The sequence below is a fragment of the Xyrauchen texanus genome, chromosome 6 (assembly GCF_025860055.1).
Source record: "Xyrauchen texanus isolate HMW12.3.18 chromosome 6, RBS_HiC_50CHRs, whole genome shotgun sequence".
Lineage (NCBI taxonomy): Eukaryota > Metazoa > Chordata > Actinopteri > Cypriniformes > Catostomidae > Xyrauchen > Xyrauchen texanus.
The window spans coordinates 40,275,571-40,296,337 of record NC_068281.1 but is presented as its reverse complement, the minus strand read 5'-3'; the positions used below and the strand labels follow the sequence as shown (position 1 = coordinate 40,296,337).

The following is a 20,767-nucleotide window of genomic DNA, read 5'->3' as shown; positions in this document are numbered from 1 at the left end:
TAGGCGAATTGGCGAGCTGAATTTGCATGCTGCTCCCCGACATACGGGTATAAAAGGGCAGATGAATTCATTCAGGTTTTTGCACTTAGGAGCTGAGACAAGGTCTCGGCCATTACAGTGGTCAAGTTCTGTCCGTGGCAGATGGAGGTTACGACAGTAACCAAGACGTTCACCTTCTGTCACTCACTCGACGTTGTGTCGATGAAGTGACACTAGGGGTCCACATACGAAACGCCACAGGACAGTACTGGTCACGTGAACTGCCGATGCAGGTGAAGGCAAGCTACTATGAGCGTAAGCTCACAAGCACTCGGGCTGCACGGAGCCTCACCAGATGCCCCAAGACGTTGTGTGCTTCCTGATTACCCCAAGAGTGGGGGAAGGAGACGTAGCCAAGATGGGAGCAGGCTGCACCAGCCGCAGCCTTTTCTCTCTAAGTTTTCTCTGCGGAGAAGTAGATTTGGACAGCAAAAAACATATGAAATCTGATTTTTCCGAATCTGATTAAAACCACATCCGGAGGTGGTTTCAAATCCAATTGAAATCAGATGCATCTCAGTCTCAGTCTCAGTCTCGCTCAATTCGCAAAAATGGCTGCTCAATTCAGATTTCAAATGGTCTTTTGCGTCACTCTTGAGACACAACGACGACGTCAAAAATCGGCAAAATAGGCTTACAGAGAAAAACACTTACATTTTTATATACATAATATTTTTGCCACCTGTAAGTAAAACACTTCACAGTTTTTAACTGTTGATTCTAAATTCTTGCAGTTAAATCAACCATGACATTTTTAATTGCAGTTAATAGTGAAACCATATCCATACCTGTAAGAATGAGAGTCATGTCATATCAAAGAAACAAATGGGACTAGTTACCTGTAAGGATGACAAATGTACCTTAACCTAAAAATACCAGAATTATCTAGATTTTTGCATAAAATGACATAAGACATTGACGTGATTCTTATAAAAAACAATTTAAACACAACTTCTAAACCATTAAAACCATTATAGACTTCTATAATGTATAGCACATGCAGTTCAAACCAACACTGACCAACACACTGAACAGATCACCTACCTCTCCATTTTGATGGCAGATCAGTATTTCCTTATTATGTAGAAATGCCAGGGATGAATCATGAACCTACAACCTTTGACTGATTCACCACAGCAGAACAAATAAGGACAATGAACAATTTTCCTCTAAACCTCTCACTACCAGGCAGTGACACTGTGAACACAATTGGCCAATAGATCCCTTTGTTCTCCAGGCTATCCCTACATGAGGATGTGCGCTCGTGATATTGTTGTTCTTTTATTGTGGTTTTTCCGGACAGATTCAGTCACTGCACTATCTCTGTTACGTCTGCCAATCCCTTGAAGCCTATGAATCTATTATAGTGCTAAGAGGGGAACTGAACAAATTTGATATAACTGCGGTATTGCATGAACGGTTTTGGATTGTTCTGTGAGGTCTAATTGTCAGATAGACCTAAATTGACAGTGTTGTTTCTTTTAAATTGTGAGACATATCATATAATTAAAAAATAAGAGGGTGAGTCAATTATGACAATTATTATTCCTTTTAATAAATCGCTTTATTTAATAAATATTAATATGTCTGTACTATATTTAAATAGTTTTTGTAAAATGGTAAAATACTAAATTGTTACTCAGGGATTGGAGACATACCAGACATCACAAATGTAATGCAGTGCCTAAAAGAGTGACTGTAGAAATGTTCTGTAAGTTATGACACATGGTGAATACTCTGTGTCCAGTAACTGCTGGCCAACCATCTGCCTACACAGACTGATCCAACAGTAACGGTTCCTTGAACAATATCTTGAACAAAATAAAAGTGAAAGCAGTCTTAAGCATGCCACCTAATCCCTTGAGAGGACCAAGGAGAATAACCACAACATGTTTAAAGTGTCTTTCTAGTAAAGTAGATGCTTATTACAGCACAAAATTGCATATAAGATAAATATGTGTCATGACACAACACAGATGACAGGTTGAACCCAGTAGCTAGAGCTTGATTGAAGATAACTTCATTTAAGTCAGGTAAGACAACGGTTGTAGGAGGGATTGGTAACTTAGCTTACAATGACAGAGTTTGTGTTTCCAGGGAGATTGTGGAAGGAGCACCACTCCAGGAAGTCGAAGGAAGTAGATGAGCCCTTGGGATATTGTGGACGAGGAATAAAGTCAAGTCAATTTTATTTGTATAGCGCGTTTCACAACACACATCTTTTCAAAGCAGCTTTACAGAAGATCAGGCATTAACAGAAGATAAAACTGTAATGTCTATAATGTTGATGAGTCATCATTGTGTATTTAGATAAAATAACATTTTGAATTGTGTTTAAAAATGAATAATTAAATAATAATTGTATTAATAACCCCAGTGAGCAAGCCGAAGCCGACTGTGGCAAGGAACACAAAACTCCATAAGATGTTGGTTAATGAGAGAAAAATAACTTTGGAAGAAACCAGACTCACTGTGGGGGCCAGATCCCTTCTGTATAACATGATTAATATAATGACAATATTACTTATGTATAGTGCAAGTCAAGGTTTAAAATTATTAAACTAAGTAAGTGTTAAGGGACAGTGTTTAAACATCGATTTTGTATGAACTGTAAGATTAATGACTAATGTCTTTGAAGTCCATCCTGTATTAACTGCAGATGTTCACATAGATGCAATTGTCCTTGTTAGTTGACTGATGAAGGGTTTTGTAGGCAATTAATTGATAGTCGATGTATTCCATTTCAAGAGTGTAGTCCATCAATAGACAGAGGTGATGCAGGCAGAGATCAGTGAGGTGCATTGCAGTTCAACCTGGCCGGTAATTTTGGTGAGGTTCAGTGTGGTCCGTCCAAGGTTCAGACAATGGCATATCATGTATCCCATGTTTTATGGTTGGAGTTGGCATCAGTTCATCCTCTGAAGTCCATCATAATAGACTGAAGTGATGTATGGCTGGCACCGGCTGCATGTAGTCATCATCAATCAGAGAACACGTAGCAGTGGACTCCAACACGAAGCAGGAATGGAGCTGAATCCAGCTAGTTCTGGTGACCTCAGGATAGGAGACCCGAGGTTGAGACAGGGAAACAAATAAAATGATGTAAGCATAGATTCCAATCAATTTATTGCAGAGTTATATATCATGATCAATGTTTCTGGTTTCTGGTTCCGGCAGACCAAACTAAAGCAGCCTAATTGTGTGTTGGAGGATAAATTAGGTGTATGCCTGGCTAAATAGATGAGTCTTTAGTCTAGACTTAAACTGAGGGAGTGTGTCTGCATCTCGAACAGTGTTAGGGAGACTATTCCATAGTTTAGGAGCCAAATATGAAAAGGATCTACCTCCTTTTGTGGATTATGATATTCTAGGAACTATTAACAAATTGCGATCGTAATGAACGTGATGGAATATAGCATGGTAGAAGGTCACTTAAGTACTGCGGAGCTAGACCATTCAAAGCTTTGTATGTAGTTAACAGAATTAATTTTTAAAATTTAAACAGAATTTTAATTTTTAAATTAAAACACAATTTAACAGGTAGCCAATGTAACAATGATTAAATGGGGCTAATATGATCATATTTCTTGGTTCTCGTTAGAACTCTGGCTGCTGCATTTTGAACCAATTGAAGTTTATTTATTGATCTTGCTGGACATCCTCCCAGTAATGCATTACAATAATCTAGTCTTGAGGTCATGAATGCATGAATTCGTTTTTCGGCATCAGCAACAGAGAGCATGTAATTTAGCAATATTTCTTAGGTGGAAGAATGCTGTTCTACAAACATCGGTAATTTGATTTTCAAAGGATAGATTGGTATCAAATATAACAGGATTAGAGGACACGAATGAAGCTTCTTGTGAGTATAGTACTCAAGGTAAGCAGGTAAGTCTGAGTGTTCCTTGCAGAGACTAGACAAGGATGGAGTGGCGGGGTGAGTATTTATAGAGCGAATGTGATTGAGTGATGGGTTGGGATCAGGTGATTAGTAGTCTGGGGAGAGAGAATGGAGTGGGGAATTAGAGGGGAGTCCAGTGTAGATGTGACAGAACCCCCTCTCCCCCCAAAGGGCGACTCTTGATTCCCAAAAATGGATGAGGAGGGCAGGATGAAACAGATGATGGGGAGGGATCCAGGGGACGATTATGAGGCCAAGGAGGAATTGGCGGACAATCAGGTGGCCAGGGAGGCATCTATGGCCAATCAAGAGGCCAGGGAGGTGACCACATGGCAGGGACTGGGCCTGGGAGAAGGCCACAGGGTCAGGAGGCCTGGGAGGTGGCATCAGAGCAGAGACAGGGTTAGGAGGGTTAGGAGCTGATTTGGTCACAGGAGGTGGACACTTGGGGGTGGAGCCAATGGAGAATCAGGGATTTGAGATTTAGGAGGTGGAGACCTTGATGGAGTGGACTGAGTCGTGGGAGGTGGAATTTCAGGAGAGGATGGAGTATCAGGATGCGAAGCAGATGGAACCGCTGGAGGTGGAGTTTCTGGGGGTGAGGGTGGAGCCGTGGAAGACCCTGAGGGTGGAGCCGTGGGAGGCTCACGAGGGCAGGCTGATACGAGGGAGGCTCGATGAAGGCAGACAGAGCCAGGAGAGGTTCGACGAAAGCAGGCGGAGCCAGGTACAGTTGAGGCTACAGGCGTTGGCTCTGGGACAGACGAGGCTACAGGCATTGGCTCTTGCTCGTTAACCGTGGCAGGCATGGGCTCTGGCTCATTAACCATGGCAGGCATGGGCGCTGGCACGTTATAGGAGGGATTGGTAACTTAGCTTATAATGACAGAGTTTGTGTTTCCAGGGAGATTGCTGGAAGGAGCAGCACTGCAGGAAGCTGAAGGAAGAATGAGGAATTTGAGGATATGTATGAAGCTTCACGTGAGTATAGTACTCAAGGTAAGCAGGTAGATTAGTAGTCCAGGAAGAGAGAACGGAGTGTGTAATGAGAGGGGGAGTCCAGTGTAGATGTGACAATATGAGTATTTTGACAAGGCACCCAATCGTGTACATAACAATATAATAGTATATTTTAAAGTAATCTCTTAATTTACCTATCCAGATCTTTGTCCTAATAAAACCCCAGGCATATACTTTTCAGAAACATTACTGCTATCCATTCAAGTAACGATTTGGTCCCTAGGAAATTTTTTAATTATTTTTGTGGAAAATACAATAAAATAAATCAATACAGACAACTGGCCAGAGTGGATCTCTACAGTGTGTAACACCAATATAAAATTTGTATTAAAGAAAATGTAATCTTCTGGGTTTGAAATCAACATCGAATCAACTAAAGTGCATTATCACTTATTACATTTTAGTTAAATCGGTGCCACATTTCATTATTTCGTACCCTCGTTTTAATTAAATGTGACCAGTTTGTTTGTTCATTTATTACTCTTGCTCCCTTTGTGAAACCTTTCTTAAAAACATTGTTATCTATGTAGTTTGTAAAAACATTATAAGGAGAACTTTGACCACTCTTAAGTCTATTAAGTGCAACTTCAATGCATCTTTCTGGCATCTTTCACTGTTTATCTAAGACAATGGGACATTTAATAAATTGTATCATTGGAACGCCATTGTAAATGATTGTAAACTATTTCAGAGGATCAAGGATGACGTGCCTTCTCAGTAGCAGCCCATTATTAGTGGAATAATTATCAATTAATATCAAATCTTGTCCCACTGTTGATGTTTTTAAATCATCTCTTAAGACTAATTTTTAGTGGATACGTGTGTGTGTTATAATTGTGTGCGAACTTGTGTGTAATTTTCTTATTAATCTAATTGTACAGCACTTTGGTCAGCACTTGTGTTTTTAAATGTGCTTTAGAAATAAATGATTGATTGACTGATACGTTTAAAGAAAATCTCTATGAAATCAATAGGCAGTCTCTGCGGTCTGCACATGCGATGTGATAGGTCTAACTTTAGAAGACATGTAATACAGTATAATGCTATATTAGCCTTCTTTGTTAAGCATAAGTATCTCACAATTTGGTGTTTTAAATAGTTCTTTTGTTTAAAGTCATTATTATGGTGATTTGTGTTCCCCTGGTCTGGGACCTTTTTTCTTTTTTCTTAATGTTCTTCCAGCTAGTGTTAATGTGTTGTAGTTCAGTACAATCATTTGCACTGTGTTACTTGAAAGGAAATGTATTCAATTATTGTTGATAGTTGATAGTGAATTTGTGAATTGACTTCTAGACACATACAGATATCAACACTCAGCATACAAAACTCAACAACAGTGATGACAATCAACAATCATACTTTTAGATAAAAAGTAAAACCTGAACCTTAAAAAAACAAGTAACTAAAACTGCAACAAAAACAACAGCAAACTAAACCATTAAATAGTAAAAAATCATGCAGTTTTAAAGCTCATGCAACACACACCATTGCTTATCAGTTTTAAGAATAGTTGTGTAGTTTTGCATATTTCAGCAGAGTCAAGTTTCTTGTGCTGTTGAAGACTGTGAGACACAACGGTCCAGCTTTTGTTCATGTAGCTTGTTATACACATTTTAAATGAATCCAACACATGTAATTCAGGGTTTCACTGTTATTATAACCAATATAACCATATTCCACTTCTTTTAATATCACTGGAATACTGTATTTGAACTTCAATTTTAATGTGTGTCATTTTTTCAATGTTAAAATACTTTCTACTGTCCCAGCTTAATATGCAGAGACAACTATAAGAAAGACATGTTTAGGTTGATTTCTCAAAAACTCTCAACACTTGATAATTTTTTTTGAGTGGCCCGATTCAACAACATAGACTCATCCAATGGCGTGAGAGGGGGCGGGGCTATCTGTTAAAACAATATGAGATGGGCGAGTTTTAGGAAAAACATTTTTATAACCTTGTTAAAAACAAAGTTTATTTTTGCAATTCCATTTTGTGGCGTTAGTGGTGCAGAAATGACACACTTAAAATATTTGTCATGAATTAAATCAAATGAAGATGTGTAAATGTAAATGACTCAAGTTGTTTCAGTATTGTGCTTTATTGGTTTGTGCAAATTTTAGAAATAGACCATTTATAAATAAACATTTATTAGAAGTGATGCAAGTTTCAATACAAAGTTACATTTGATTTGTCAATACATTTTACAAGAATCGTTTACACGACACTGTAACAAAAACTGAATTAATGATTTACATTAACACACACACACACACACACACCTTTTCAAAATCATACATACTCACGGTTTATTTAGTTGTTTAGTTCTGATATAATTTGGCTGATCAGGTTTTTATTCAATTACTGTCAAATCTGATGTGTCATCAGTGACAAGTGTTGATTTTGTGAACTGTGATGTGACAATATTATTTGTAGAATTACTTTATCTTATATTTTGTTAATGACACAGTTTGATTGTTGATCCATTAATTAACATAAACCCAGGATAGAGAGGTTGAGTGAATGTGGTCTGTTCTCTGTGGATGAGGGTCATTGTGTCAGAGATGCTGTAGAAGGACAGAGTTCCTGCACTGTGATCCACATACACTCCTATTCTAGAAGAGTTGTGCGACACGGGGAGTTCAGTCCATTTATTATTGTGCCCGAATGAGTATCTGGAGGGAGCGCAGAACAAACTCCAGGACTGATTATTATATCCAAATAAACACTTTAACCATCCCTTCCTGCTGATGCTCTTATATGACACTGATATATACACACCGTCACTCCACTCGAGCTCCCAGTAACAGCGTCCACACACACTCTCTCTACACAACACCTGAGAAAAATCATCAAATCTGTGTGGATGATCAGGATACTGCTGGACTGTACCAGTGTCAGTAACCACTCTGTTCCCCTCAGACAGACGGAGGATTTCATTCACTGTGTTTGAATCCAGAGTGAACCGACTGTAATCTGATAAAAACACAATTATTTAATGTTAGTCAGTTTGTGCATGCACATGTTTCTGTGAATATGAATTCATTTCATTTGGATGAAGGGTAGAGATGGAGAAGATGCAGACAATTGTAGAATACACTTTTATATAATGTCAATTAAACAGATATTTTCTCTATCAAAAAGATTTGAAACATTGGATATTTTTGTTACATAAATTTGATACTTGATTGTACAGATCAAATTCACTTTTGATTTTCAAACTGTTTGTAATTAAATCGTTTGGTTACGTATGTAACCTCCGTTTCCCGAGGGAGGGAACGACATGTTGTGTCGGAGAAGCGACACTAGGGGTCTCTCTTGAGCGCCGATATTCACCTCTGATCTATGAAAAAAGGCCATTGAGAGTTGGCAGCCAGTATTTGCATGTCCCGCCCCCGGACATACGGGTATTTAAGCGGCGCAAATACGGGAGTTCATTCAGGATTTTTCTGAGGAGCCGGAAATGGTCCGGCCACAACAGTGGCTCGGTTCAGTGACATGGCGGAGGAAAGACACAACGTGTCGTTCCCTCCCTCGGGGAACGGAGGTTACATACGTAACCAAACGTTCCCCTTCTGTCGCTCTCTCCACGTTGTGTCGGAGAAGCGACACTAGGGGACCCATTCCAATCTTGCCATGTGCTGAACCGTGTACGTGAACTGCCGATACAGAGGCGGGCAGGGATTCATCCAGTGCCACGCATCGTCTGTACCCGGCTGCACGTACCCTTCCCCAATGCCCCATACGAACATCGGGATCCTTCTAGTTACCCTGGGAGGGGAACAAGGCGATGTTTGCCAACATGGGAACGGGCCAGCCTGGCTGGGCCTCTTTTCTCTCTATGTTTCTCGCATAGAGCAATCACGGCCGGGGCCCTTACACGCATATAGGGAAGGGGGTCTTACCCAGACCCTGCGGAGACCACACCTGCCCTTTTTCTTGGGGAGGAAAAGTGGTAGACACGTCACACGGCCGTCTTAGGGCTCGTGTGGAAAGTATGGTGCGGTGGTAGATCCCAGCCTCGAAGGGGGGAGTTGCTACAGCACGGCGACCGGGGCAGCTGTAACTGCCTAAGGGAGACACGGGGGTCCGCTCGTAAGGGGACAGAACCGTGGAAATACACACAGGGGGCGTCCGCACAGGAGGCCTTCTACTTTACCTGTGGAGCACCTATACCAGTACAGGGTAGCCATCAGGGTACCCGCAGTGGCTTGGGTCGGCGAGTTCCTCCGCTGAACCGCGGACCCGGAGGGCTGGGGAGGAATCGACCAGGGGCCCGACTCGGAGTGGGGCGCCCTGGGAAGAAGGCGCACTACTTTACCTTGACGTCAGGAAAAGGGCGCTGGGCGCAAGCGATCCACCCGGCCGGTCGGTCTACGTGTTACCGAGTTCTACGGGCTCGGACCTGAGAAAACACGAGACGCAACCGACTCAACGCGGAGGTTGTAAAACCTCGCGAAGGTGTTGGGTGTTGCCCAACCCGCGGCTCTACAGATGTCTGCTAGGGAGGTGCCCTTGGCCAGTGCCCACGAGGACGCAACACCCCTTGTTGAGTGAGCTCGGACCCGTACGGGTAGGGGCACGGCCTGGGTGTGATAAGCCAGTGTGATGGCATCGACAACCCAGTGGGCGAGCCTCTGTTTGGAGACGGCATTCCCTTTCTGCCGTCCCCCAAAGCAGACAAAGAGCTGCTCAGAGCGTCTGGTGCTCTGTGTGCGGTCCAGGTAAATGCGCAGGGCGCGCACTGGACACAGCAACGAAAGGGCTGGGTCTGCCTCCTCCCGGGGCAGCGCTTGCAGGTTCACTACCTGATCTCGGAATGGTGTGGTAGGAACCTTGGGCACATAGCCCGGTCGCGGTCTTAGGATCACAGACGTATCTGCCGGACCGAACTCCAGGCAAGTGTCGCTGACAGAGAACGCTTGCAGGTCCCCGACCCTCTTAATGGAGGCGAGCGCGATCAGCAGGGCCGTCTTAAGAGAGAGGGCCCTGAGTCCAACTGATTCGAGCGGCTCGAAGGGAGGTCTCTGGAGTCCTGCCAAGACTACCGAGAGATCCCAGGAGGGAACTAGGCCTGGCCGGGAGGGATTCAACCTCCGGGCGCCTCTCAGGAACCTGAGGATCAGGTCGTGCTTACCCAAAGACTTGCCGTCTACAGGATCGTGGTGGGCGGCGATAGCGGCAACATACACCTTGAGGGTGGACGGGGACAGCCTCCTGTCCAGCCTCTCCTGTAGGAACAGAAGCACTGACCTAATCGCGCATCTCTGCGGGTCTTCGGCTCGGGAAGAACACCAATCTGCGAACAAGCGCCACTTTAGGGCGTAAAGGTGCCTGGTAGAGGGAGCTCTGGCTTGGTTGATGGTATTCACAACGGTCGCCGGTAAGCCGGCTAGCTCTTCCGCGTCCCGTCCAGGGACCAGACGTGGAGGTTCCAGAGGTCTGGGCGCGGGTGCCAGAGCGTGCCCCGTCCCTGAGAGAGGAGGTCCTTTCTCAGGGGAATTCGCCAGGGAGGAGCTGTCGCGAGGAGCCTGAGTTCCGAGAACCAAGTCCGAGTGGGCCAGTAGGGGGCCACCAACGTGACTTGCTCCTCGTCCTCCCTGACCTTGCACAGCACCGGTGCAAGAAGGCTCACTGGGGGAAATGCGTACTTGCGCAGCCCCGAGGGCCAGCTGTGTGCCAGCGCGTCTGTCCCGAGGGGAGCCTCTGTTAGGGCGTACCAGAGCGGGCAGTGGGAGGTTTCCTGGGCGGCGAACAGGTCTACCTGGGCCTTGCCAAACCGTTCCCAAATCAGCTGGACCGACTGGGGGTGAAGCCTCCACTCCCCGCCGGGCAGGCGTTGTCGTGATAGCGCGTCCGCTACGACGTTGAGCTTGCCGGGGATGTGAGTGGCACGCAGCGACTTGAGTCGCTGCTGGCTCCATAGGAGGAGACGGCGGGCGAGTTGTGACATGTGGCGGGAGCGTACGCCGCCTTGGCGATTTATGTACGCCACCACCGTGGTGCTGTCCGATCTCACGAGGACATGTTTGTCCCGAACTAACGGGAGGAACTTCCTGAGAGCAAGAAGGACGGTCAGCAACTCCAGGCAATTGATGTGCCAACGCAGCGGGGCCCCTTTCCAACGGCCCGCTGCTGCGTGCCCGCTGCACACGGCACCCCACCCGGACCGGGAGGCGTCGGTTGTGACCAGGACGCGTCGGGACACCTGCTGCAGGGGCACTCCTGCCCGTAAAAAGCAGAGGTCTGTCCAGGGTCGGAGTGTTTTGAGGCAGGCGGGGGTGATCCTTACCCGATGCGTGCCGCGGTGCCATGCTTGTCTCGGGACTCGAGTCTGGAGCCAGTGCTGGAGTGGTCTCATATGCATCAACCCCAGCGGCGCGACCGCCGCGGAGGACGCCATATGCCCCAGGAGCCTCTGGAAAAGTTTTAGAGGGACCACTGTGCCTGGCTTGAAGGAAGCGAGGCAGTCCAGCACCGACTGAGCACGCTCGCTCGTGAGACGTGCTGTCATTGAGACTGAGTCTAACTCCAACCCGAGAAAAGAGATGCTCTGAACCGGAGTGAGCTTGCTCTTTTCCCAGTTGACCTGAAGCCCCAAGCGGCTGAGGTGCCGGAGCACCTGGTCTCTGTGTGTGCATAGTAACTCTCGAGAGTGTGCTAGGATGAGCCAGTCGTCGAGGTAGTTGAGAATGCGGATGCCGGCTACTCGTAGCGGGGCAAGGGCCGCCTCTGCGACTTTCGTGAAGACGCGAGGGGACAGAGACAGGCCGAAGGGGAGGACTTTGTACTGAAACGCCTGGCCGTCGAACGCGAACCGTAGGAAGGGTCGGTGTCGTGGCAGAATTGAGACGTGGAAGTACGCGTCCTTCAGGTCCACCGCTGCGAACCAATCTAGATGCTGAACGCCAGCCAGAATATTTCTCTGCGTAAGCATTTTGAACGGGAGTTTTAACAAGGCCCGATTGAAAACTCGCAAGTCCAGGATTGGTCGTAAGCCGCCGCCTTTCTTGGGTACAATGAAGTAAGGGCTGTAGAAACCCTTCCTCATTTCGGTTGGAGGGACGGGCTCTACCGCGCCCTTGGCTAAGAGGGTCGCGATTTCCGTGCGCAGGGAACTGGCGTGCTCGCCGTGTACTGCGGAAAAGCGGACGCCCCTGAAGGGGGGCGGGAGCCGGGCAAACTGAATTGCGTAACCGAGTCGAATGGTCCGGTGCAGCCAGCGTGATGCGTTGGGAAGCGAAAGCCATGCTTCCCAGCTCTGCGCTAGGGGCACCAAAGGGACGAGTATTTTGGACGTACCCGGCGGGGCCTCGCAGCGGGGCGGAACAGGTAATGCAGCGTCGGGCGGCTTCGTTGCGGCCTGAGGCTGAGGTGCTGAGAATAGACTCAAAGCACTTACCTTGCTCCGCGCGCCCGGCAGGGGGCGGGTTCTTGACTGAGGAGGAGGTCTGATGTTGGCGTCCTCTGGACTCGTCTGAACCGGCCGGCCGGGGGACAGTCGTGGGCAGGCGGAAGGCGGGATCGCCGCGTCCGGTGTACCGGGACTGTTGTGATCTGAAAGCACATTGCCGTGAAAACGGCATTTGCGGGCCAGGTGACCCAGAGGCAAAGGAAATAGCTCTTTTATTGAGAATGTGGGTACCACAGCCCCCGTCAGGGGGTGTGGCAAATGAAAAAACAAAGGATTCTCCTCCCGGCCCTCCACCGGGGGACGGAGCGGTCTTACCACCTCCGGAGCTAACGTCTTCGGCTCTGGGTCGGCTGTCTCAGGAACGCTTGGGAGCCTTCCGGGTCCTGGAGGGGGTTCGTGAGACAGGGGGCGTGCGCCGCCTGCGGAGTGCTCGACGCTGGGGCTGAGAGCTGGGCCCGGGTTGAGGCGGAGCAGGAGCTGGTTTCCTCGCAGGGGGACGCCCTCGGCGGGCAGACGGGGCAGGGCCCGTAGCGGCAGGTCTGCGGCGGGGCATGATGTGCGAAATGGCCTCCGTCTGCTTCTTCACCGCGGAGAACTGTTGGGCGAAGTCCTCGACGGTGTCACCGAAAAGGCCAATCTGGGAGACAGGTGCGTCCAGGAAGCGGTTTTTGTCAGCCTCACGCATCTCGACCAGGTTGAGCCAAAGATGGCGTTCCTGGACCACTAGGGTGGCCATCGTCTGTCCGAGTGCCTGCGCTGTGGCCTTCGTCGCTCTCAGGGCGAGGTCGGTCGCTGAGCGCAGTTCCTGCAGCACATCAGGATCAGGTCCACCCCCGTGCATGTTTCTGAGAGCTTTGGCCTGGTGGACTTGCAGGAGGGCCATCGCATGCAGGGCGGAGGCAGCGCGTCCAGCCGTAGTGTAGGCCTTCGCGTTAAGCGAGGATGTTGTCCTACAGGGCTTGGACGGGAGTACGGGGCGACCCCGCCAGGAGGTAGGGCTACCGGGGCATAGATGGTGCGCAACTGCCCTATCAACCTGGGGAATCGCGTCGTACCCGTGGCGCTCTCCGCCGTCGAGGGTGGAGAGAGTGGAGCGGGTGGCACCTAGACGAGCGGAGAGCGGGGCTCTCCACGTAGACGTCAGCTCATCATGCACCTCCGGGAAGAAAGGGACCGGGGGATGCGAGGCCGCGAACGGCGCGCTGCCCCCAGGAACCAATCATCCAACCGAGAAGGCTGTGGGGAGGATGGAGGGTTCCAGTCCAACCCCACGCTCAAGGCGGCCCGGGCAAGCATGTCGGACATCTGAGCGTCGGCCTCAGCCTGGGCCTGCTGGCCCGAAGGCGGCAGTCCAGGGGAGTCCTCGGCATCAGACACCGCACTCTCCGATGCAGCGGCGAGCTCATCTGCTTCGGACTCGGGAGGATAGACAGCCGGGCCGTGAGGCGAGCCGCTATCGCCGCGAGCGTGGACGGAGACCAGCGAGCGTGTCGGGGAACGGGAGGTTCGCGGGGGCTACCCGGCGAAACTGCACCCGCTGCCGCCCCCAAATCGCCCCCAGCGCCAACCGCACCGTCCTTAATCCCGTGGGAAGAAGGAGCAATGCGGGGTGCAGCTGGGGTGGCTTGCTTTCTGTTGAAAGCGAGCCGCGACCGCAACGTGGTCATGGTCATGTTCTCGCAGTGAGAACATGAACCATCCACAAACGCCGCCTCGGTGTGATCGCGGCCCAAACACACGAGACAGCGCCTGTGGCCGTCTGAAGCAGAGAGCACTCTACCGCATCCAGGAACGACACAGGGGCGGAAAGGCATCTTGAAAAAGACGCGTCCTTAAAAGGACGTTCAACGCCGCTGTGTTTGCTCTTTTAGAGAAAATTACTCTTTTAGTAAAAACTCTTTTAATACACAGTGTGTGTGTGTACGTGTCTGCGCTGTCGAAGCGCTCAGGGGCAACAATGCACGCCGTGCACTGAGAAGGAGAAAGCCGCTGTTGTGCGCCGTCAAGATCCAACAGCATGCAGATCGTCAGAGGAAAACAGGAACGTTTAAGTGGCGTGTAACTCGCAGCAAACTGCAGACAGACCATCGGCTCCGAAGAAATTTTCTGAATGAACTCCCGTATTTGCGCCGCTTAAATACCCGTATGTCCGGGGGCGGGACATGCAAATACTGGCTGCCAACTCTCATTGGCCTTTTTTCATAGATCAGAGGTGAATATCGGCGCTCAAGAGAGACCCCTAGTGTCGCTTCTCCGACACAACGTGGAGAGAGCGACAGAAGGGGAATCAAAGTTTTAACACAAATAACGTCTCGGGTTACATGTGTAACCCTTGTTCCCTGAAAAAGGCGAAACGAGATGTTGCGCTGCTAAGCGCTATGGGGAACAGCTTTCGCTGTGAGCCGAGCTGAAATAATGTGTGGAACACGTCAATGAACATTGACCGGAATTTATAGCCTCGGTTGATGTAATCATTAGATGCACCTGAGGCCAGGCTATAAATGGATACGTCACCAGGTGTCGTCAGATACTTCTTTTGAAGAGCAGTCCTGGGACGTCCCAGTGCGGCAAAGCAGCGCAACATCTCGTTCCGCCTTTTTCAGGGAACAAGGGTTACACATGTAACCCGAGACGTTCCCTTTACAAAAGGCTTCACTTTGATGTTGCGCTGCTAAGCGCTACGGGGAACGCAATACCCACGCCGCCGCACTTGGGGCTGTCCGGACCCCTACGGTTGTGCAGTGTACTCACAAAAACGCGAGAGGTCTCAGACATGAGCTTGAGATGTCGACTCAAGGGCATAAGAGCCCGGAGTAGCATAAACATCTAAACCATTCAATTTTGATGAATGTGTGTGGAGAGGACCAGCCTGCCGCATCACAAACTTGTTCAGGCATGAGCTGAGATGTCGACTCAAGGGCATGAGAGCCCGGAGTGCAGAACATCCAAACCAAAAAAGTCCAATGAATGTGTGCGGCGAGGACAATCTGCCGCATCACAAACTTGTTTAGGCATGGGCTGAGATGTCGACTCAAGGACATAAGAGTCCGGAGTAGCAAAGCATCTAGCCCATAAAGTTCGATGAATGTGTGCGAAGAGAACCCTATCGCAACACAAACTTGCCATAAAACTGATGAATGTGAGCGGAGAGGACCAGCCTGCCGCATCACAAACTTGCTCAGGCATGAGCTGAGATGTCGACTCAAGGGCATAAGAGCCCGGAGTAGCAAAGCATCTAACCCATAAAGTTCGATGAATGTGTGCGAAGAGAACCCTATCGCAACACAAACTTGTCATAAAACTGATGAATGTGAGCGGAGAGGACCAGCCTGCCGCATCACAAACTTGCTCAGGCATGAGCTGAGATGTCGACTCAAGGGCATAAGAGCCCGGAGTAGCAAAGCATCTAACCCATAAAGTTCGATGAATGTGTGCGAAGAGAACCCTATCGCAACACAAACTTGTCATGAAAACTGATGAATGTGAGCGGAGAGGATCAGCCTGCCGCATCACAATCTTGTTCAGGTATGAGCTGAGATGTCGACTCAAGGGCATAAGAGCCCGGAGTGGCAAAACATCCAAACTAAAAAGTCCAACGAATGTGTGCGGAGGGGACAACCTGCCGCATCACAAACTTGTTTAGGCATGGGCTGAGATGTCGACTCAAGGGCATAAGAGCCCGGAGTAGCAAAGCATCTAGCCCACAAAGTTCGATGAATGTGTGTGAAGAGAACCCTATCGCAACACAAACTTGTCATAAAGACTGATGAATGTGAGCGGAGAGGACCAGCCTGCCGCATCACAAACTTGTCCAGACATGAGCTTGAGATGTCGACTCAAGGGCATAAGAGCCCGGAGTGGCAAAACATCCAAACTATAAAAATCTAATGAATGTGTGCGGAGAGGACAACCTGCCGCATCACAAACTTGCTGCAGAGGGAGACCTCTAGCCAAGGTTTTAGAGGAGGAGTGCCCTCTGGTAGAGTGCGCCCTGAAACCTACTGGCGAAGCTTGACCGCGCGCCTCGTAGGCCCGGGCAATAATGAGGATGCCTCTTTGAGGGCACCCCGCCCACCAAGCCGTGGCAAACCGCAGTGGCCAAATACAGCCTGGCAGTGGCGAGGCAAGTGCCCGCTGACAGTTCTTTCTACAGAAAATCCAGAACTGAAGCAAACTGGCAGTTAGCTGGTTCTGTAATAAGAACTTTAGCAGAAGGAAACGCATGCAGGCGCATTTGCGTTTCTACGTTCAGCCCCTCCCGAGGGGGGGGGACTGGGCGACTCGGGGAGAAGTAGAGGAGACATTGCGCTATCAACAGAGGCGAAGAGGTCCTCTTCTGCCCTGTAAAATCTACCCAGATCAGTTCCAAGTGGAGGGAGCCCTAGCACTTGAAATGCTCTCGATGACCTCAAGGATGAGAAGGTCCTCCCTGTTCGGAATCGCCCAAGGCGAGCCGTCGAGGAGAGGAATTAACTCCGAGAAACATATCCTGTTCGGCCAGCGCAGCGCCATTATTAGGAGGCAAGACCCTTGCTGGTGAACATTGCCAAGACTCCCGGGAGCAGAGAAACCGGGAGAGAAACACATACAGACGCATTCTGGGTCATGTATGTGTCTTAACGTCCAGACCCAAGGGGGCTGGGTGATTTCAGGGAGAAGTAGAGGAGACATTGCGCTATTCATAGAGGCGAAGAGGTCCTCTTCTGCCCTAAGATCTCACCCAAACTTGTTCCAAGTGGAAAAAGCCCGGCATTTAAAAAGGTCTCGATAACCTCAGGAGAGAGCCCTGTGTCCCTCAGTTGGTACCCTTAGGGGCCAAACATGAAAGATTCCACAATTTGGGGCAGGGATGAAATATTGCCCTGTGCCTGAGATAGAAGATCCTTCCTGTTCGGAATCGCCCAAGGCGAGCCGTCGAGGGAAGAGATTAGCTCCGAGAACCAAGCCCTGTTTGGCCAGCGCGGTGCTATCAGTAAGAGGCAAAAACCCTTGCTGGCGAACTCTGGGCAACTACTACCTTAGGGTGGAGTTCTTAACTCCCCGTTGGTATTTCCTGTCTGGACCGTAAATCTGCTCCCGTATACGGGCATCCAGGGATATAACTGACCTGAGTGACAGGAGCTTACCCTGGGCCCTAAGGAGAATCCGACGTGTCAGAAATACAGCTGACAAGAACGTGGGTCTCCTTGAAGATTTATGTAAGAGGCTACCGCTGTATTGTCCACCCGCACCAAGACATGGCAGCCTCAGGAGGAGGTATTTCAGGGCCAGAAATACAGCCATCAACCCGAGACAGAGACTGTGACAACCGAGCTGATGACCCTCCTATCCCCTTAAGCTGGACGACCACTTAAGGCCGCTACCCCGCCCATCAGGGAGGCGTCTGTCGTTAGCAGTCTGCGACAACAAGACGCACCTAGAGTGGGACCCAAGGCAGAAAACCGGGGTCTGAACCACATAGAAAGGGAACGAAGCCTGAGGCGCGTAACCCTATTTAGCCCAGGGGTTTTGGCCCTTGGAAGAAATCCCCTGGCTTTTGGCCACAACAAAAACGGTCTCATGAGCAGAAGGTCCAGAGGGATCACCGTGGACGCGTTCGCCCTGAGACCTGGAAATCGTTGGTACTGATAACAGTGCAACCTTGACCTAGCCTGACTTTGCTCAGGGTGATCTGAATGGACTCAATCCTAGCGGAAGACAGTTGTGCCCGCATTGAGATTGAACTCCATACGATGCCCCGATAGACAGTGTTCTGAGTGGGAGAGAGGACGCTTTTCTTGGCGTTGAGCCTCAACCCCAGAGAAACAGATGAGCTAAGACGATGTCCCTGTGCTGAACTGCCAGTTCCTGGAACTGCGCTAGGATCAGCCAGTCGTCTACGTAATTCAGAATGCAGATGCCCCGGAGTCGCAAGGAGCCAGCGCTACATCATGCATTGTGAATGTGCGGGTAAAAAGGGCTAGGCTGAGTGAAAGAACCTGACCCTGGAAGACTTCGCCCCGGAAGTGAACCTCAGGAACTTTCCATGTTGTGGCAGAACTTCTAAATGAAGTATAGAAGTGCGTCATAAGATCGATGGTGACCAGCCAAACGAGTTGTAGGGCTTGAGACACGACCGTCTTGACAGGCATCATCTTGGACTTGAACACCCACGGGTAGTTCAAGCTTTAAGATCTAAGCCAGACGCCACCCCTCACCCTCCATGGGAAACGGGAAGTATTTAGTGTAATAACCTAACTCTCTCTCTGGAAGGGGAACACATACCATGGCCCCTTTAACCAGGAGATTGAGTTTTTTTTTGTTTTTACATAAAAAAGAAATCCGGTTTACGGTAGTGAGAACACGCCGTTGAAACACGGAAAAGCGGCGAGAGAATTAAATCCTGACGCCCTTATAAGACCCACAGAAAAGAATATATCCGGCAGAAGTTTCCACGCTGCCAGGATCTCTGAGATGGGTATTATATTTTAACACTTCCTGTTGAGGGGTTGTCGGGTGTTTCGCGTCCTGAATAAAATGCAGGAACAGCGAAAACACCCGATTTTGACGGAAGCCTCTGCAACCCGAAACACCAAGAGGTGGCGGGAATGGAGGGGCTTCGAGGGGGTACCGGGAGGGGTGAAGTGAAGCACGCGCCCCGTCCCGAGGGGAGCTACCCCTAATCTAGGCGCAAGACCGTCAGGGTTTTCTCTTACTAGAATTTATAGTCCTGAGGTCTTGCTTCGGGGGCTGGCGAGGGCGGCGAGACTGTCCCCAATCCCTGGGAGGAGGAGCACGACTCGCCACGCTTTGCTTTTGAGCCTCCCTTCAGTCAGGACCGAGGTGGGTCTGAGGCTTGCTTGTCAAGCACAGAACCCACACTCAGGTCGTCCAGGAGGTCAGCCTGGTACGCCTGAAAAACAGCATAGTGTGCAGAGCAGCACCAGCCTGACCTGCTGCTTGATAAGCCCTTCCCACTAAAGTGGAGGTTGTCCTACAAGGCTTTGAGGGGAGAGAGGGCTTCTTAAGTGACGATGCCGAGCCCGGCGAGAGATAGCCCTCAAGCGTCTCTTCGACCGGCGGCATCACTGAATACCCCCGTGCCTCAGCACCCACGATAGTCGAATATAATGACGTCGAGGGTATGTGAACACGGGAAGAAAATATATATATATATATATATTTTTTTTTTTTTTTTTAATTTTTAGGGGTTCTCCATGAGAGAAAAAGCTCTTCATGGAGGTTATCAAAGAAAGGGAAGGGACCCATGAGGCGTTCCCTTTCTTAGACTGGAAGATAAAATCTATCCCCTAATTTGGAGCGTTTGGGGGTCTCTTTTTCGCGTGGCCAGTCCAATCTGGCAACCGCACGAGTAACAACATCGAGCAATTCCTCCGTATATTTTTTTATCGCGGACGGAAAGCTCGGAGGCGGGAAGAGAATTGCGATCCACCTCATGATCCGAAGAAGCGTCGGAACGCGCTTCGAGATCATGTGAAGGACCAGCTGGGTTTGGGGAGAGAGTGAGAGAAAGGGATCAACCCGTCTCTTGCTCCTCAGCCAAATCCATGCACGAGCCCCACGAACGATCTTTTCGTGAGTGCTGACTCCCGGAAGCAAGCGAGGCGAGCACGACGCACTCTGCCTGTTAAAGCAAATCGCAGTGCTCGCACCCGCCCTGCTGCAACGCGAGAGCAGCGTGCTCTTACCCCCAAACAAACAGCAAAAACTGATGTGTGCCGTCTTCAGCTATAGAGCGAGAAGAGAGGAACACGCACCGTTTGCTTTCAGTCATTCTCTCTTTTTTTTTTTAAATATATATATAATATTTTCTAAACAGAAGAGAAAAATAGAACAACATTCACTGCACACTGCCTAACTGATTCTATCTCCTAACAGAGGAAAGAAAGTTTTGACAGGGTGTGTGAAACACACAGAAACAGAATCGCTCTGAAAAAAGAGTTTCTGACGACACCTGGTGACGTATCCATTTATAGCCTGGCCTCAGGTGCATCTAATGATTACATCAACCGAGGCTATAAATTCCGGTCAATGTTCATTGACGTGTTCCACACATTATTTCAGCTCGGCTCACAGCGAAAGCTGTTCCCCGTAGCGCTTAGCAGCGCAACATCAAAGTGAAGCCTTTTGTAAAGGGAACATGTATAATTCAGTAAGATTCAGTTAGAAAGTAGTTTATGAACAGATTTATATCCGCTCTGCTAGAGGTGGGTAGTAACACGTTACATTTACTTTTGAGAAAAAATATTTTCGAGTAGGTTTAAAAGTGGGTACTTTTTACTCTCACTACACAAGTACATTTCTTATAAAAATGTTTTACTTTTACTTTACAATGGGTGGCGTTCCTGTCATTACATTACTGGGTTTAATTTGAATGTGTGATATGTGCGGG

At 48.7% G+C, this 20,767-nt stretch overlaps 2 protein-coding genes across 2 annotated transcripts in view; both read right to left on the bottom strand.

Moving 5' to 3' along the window:
• The window catches only part of LOC127644692 (gap junction gamma-1 protein-like), a 28,245-nt gene extending 27,031 nt beyond the window's left edge, over positions 1-1,214 (bottom strand). Inside the window, exon 1 of the mRNA XM_052128006.1 lies at positions 1,084-1,214. The gene's annotated coding sequence lies outside the window, so the exon portion shown is untranslated. The remainder of the gene's footprint in view (positions 1-1,083) is intronic.
• Positions 1,215-7,055: 5,841 nt separating this feature from the next.
• LOC127644690 (E3 ubiquitin-protein ligase TRIM16-like) overlaps positions 7,056-20,767 on the bottom strand; it is an 18,096-nt gene continuing 4,384 nt past the window's right edge. The window contains exon 6 of the mRNA XM_052128003.1: positions 7,056-7,937. Coding sequence (XP_051983963.1) covers positions 7,420-7,937 — 518 coding nt within the window. The 3' untranslated portion in view covers positions 7,056-7,419. The remainder of the gene's footprint in view (positions 7,938-20,767) is intronic.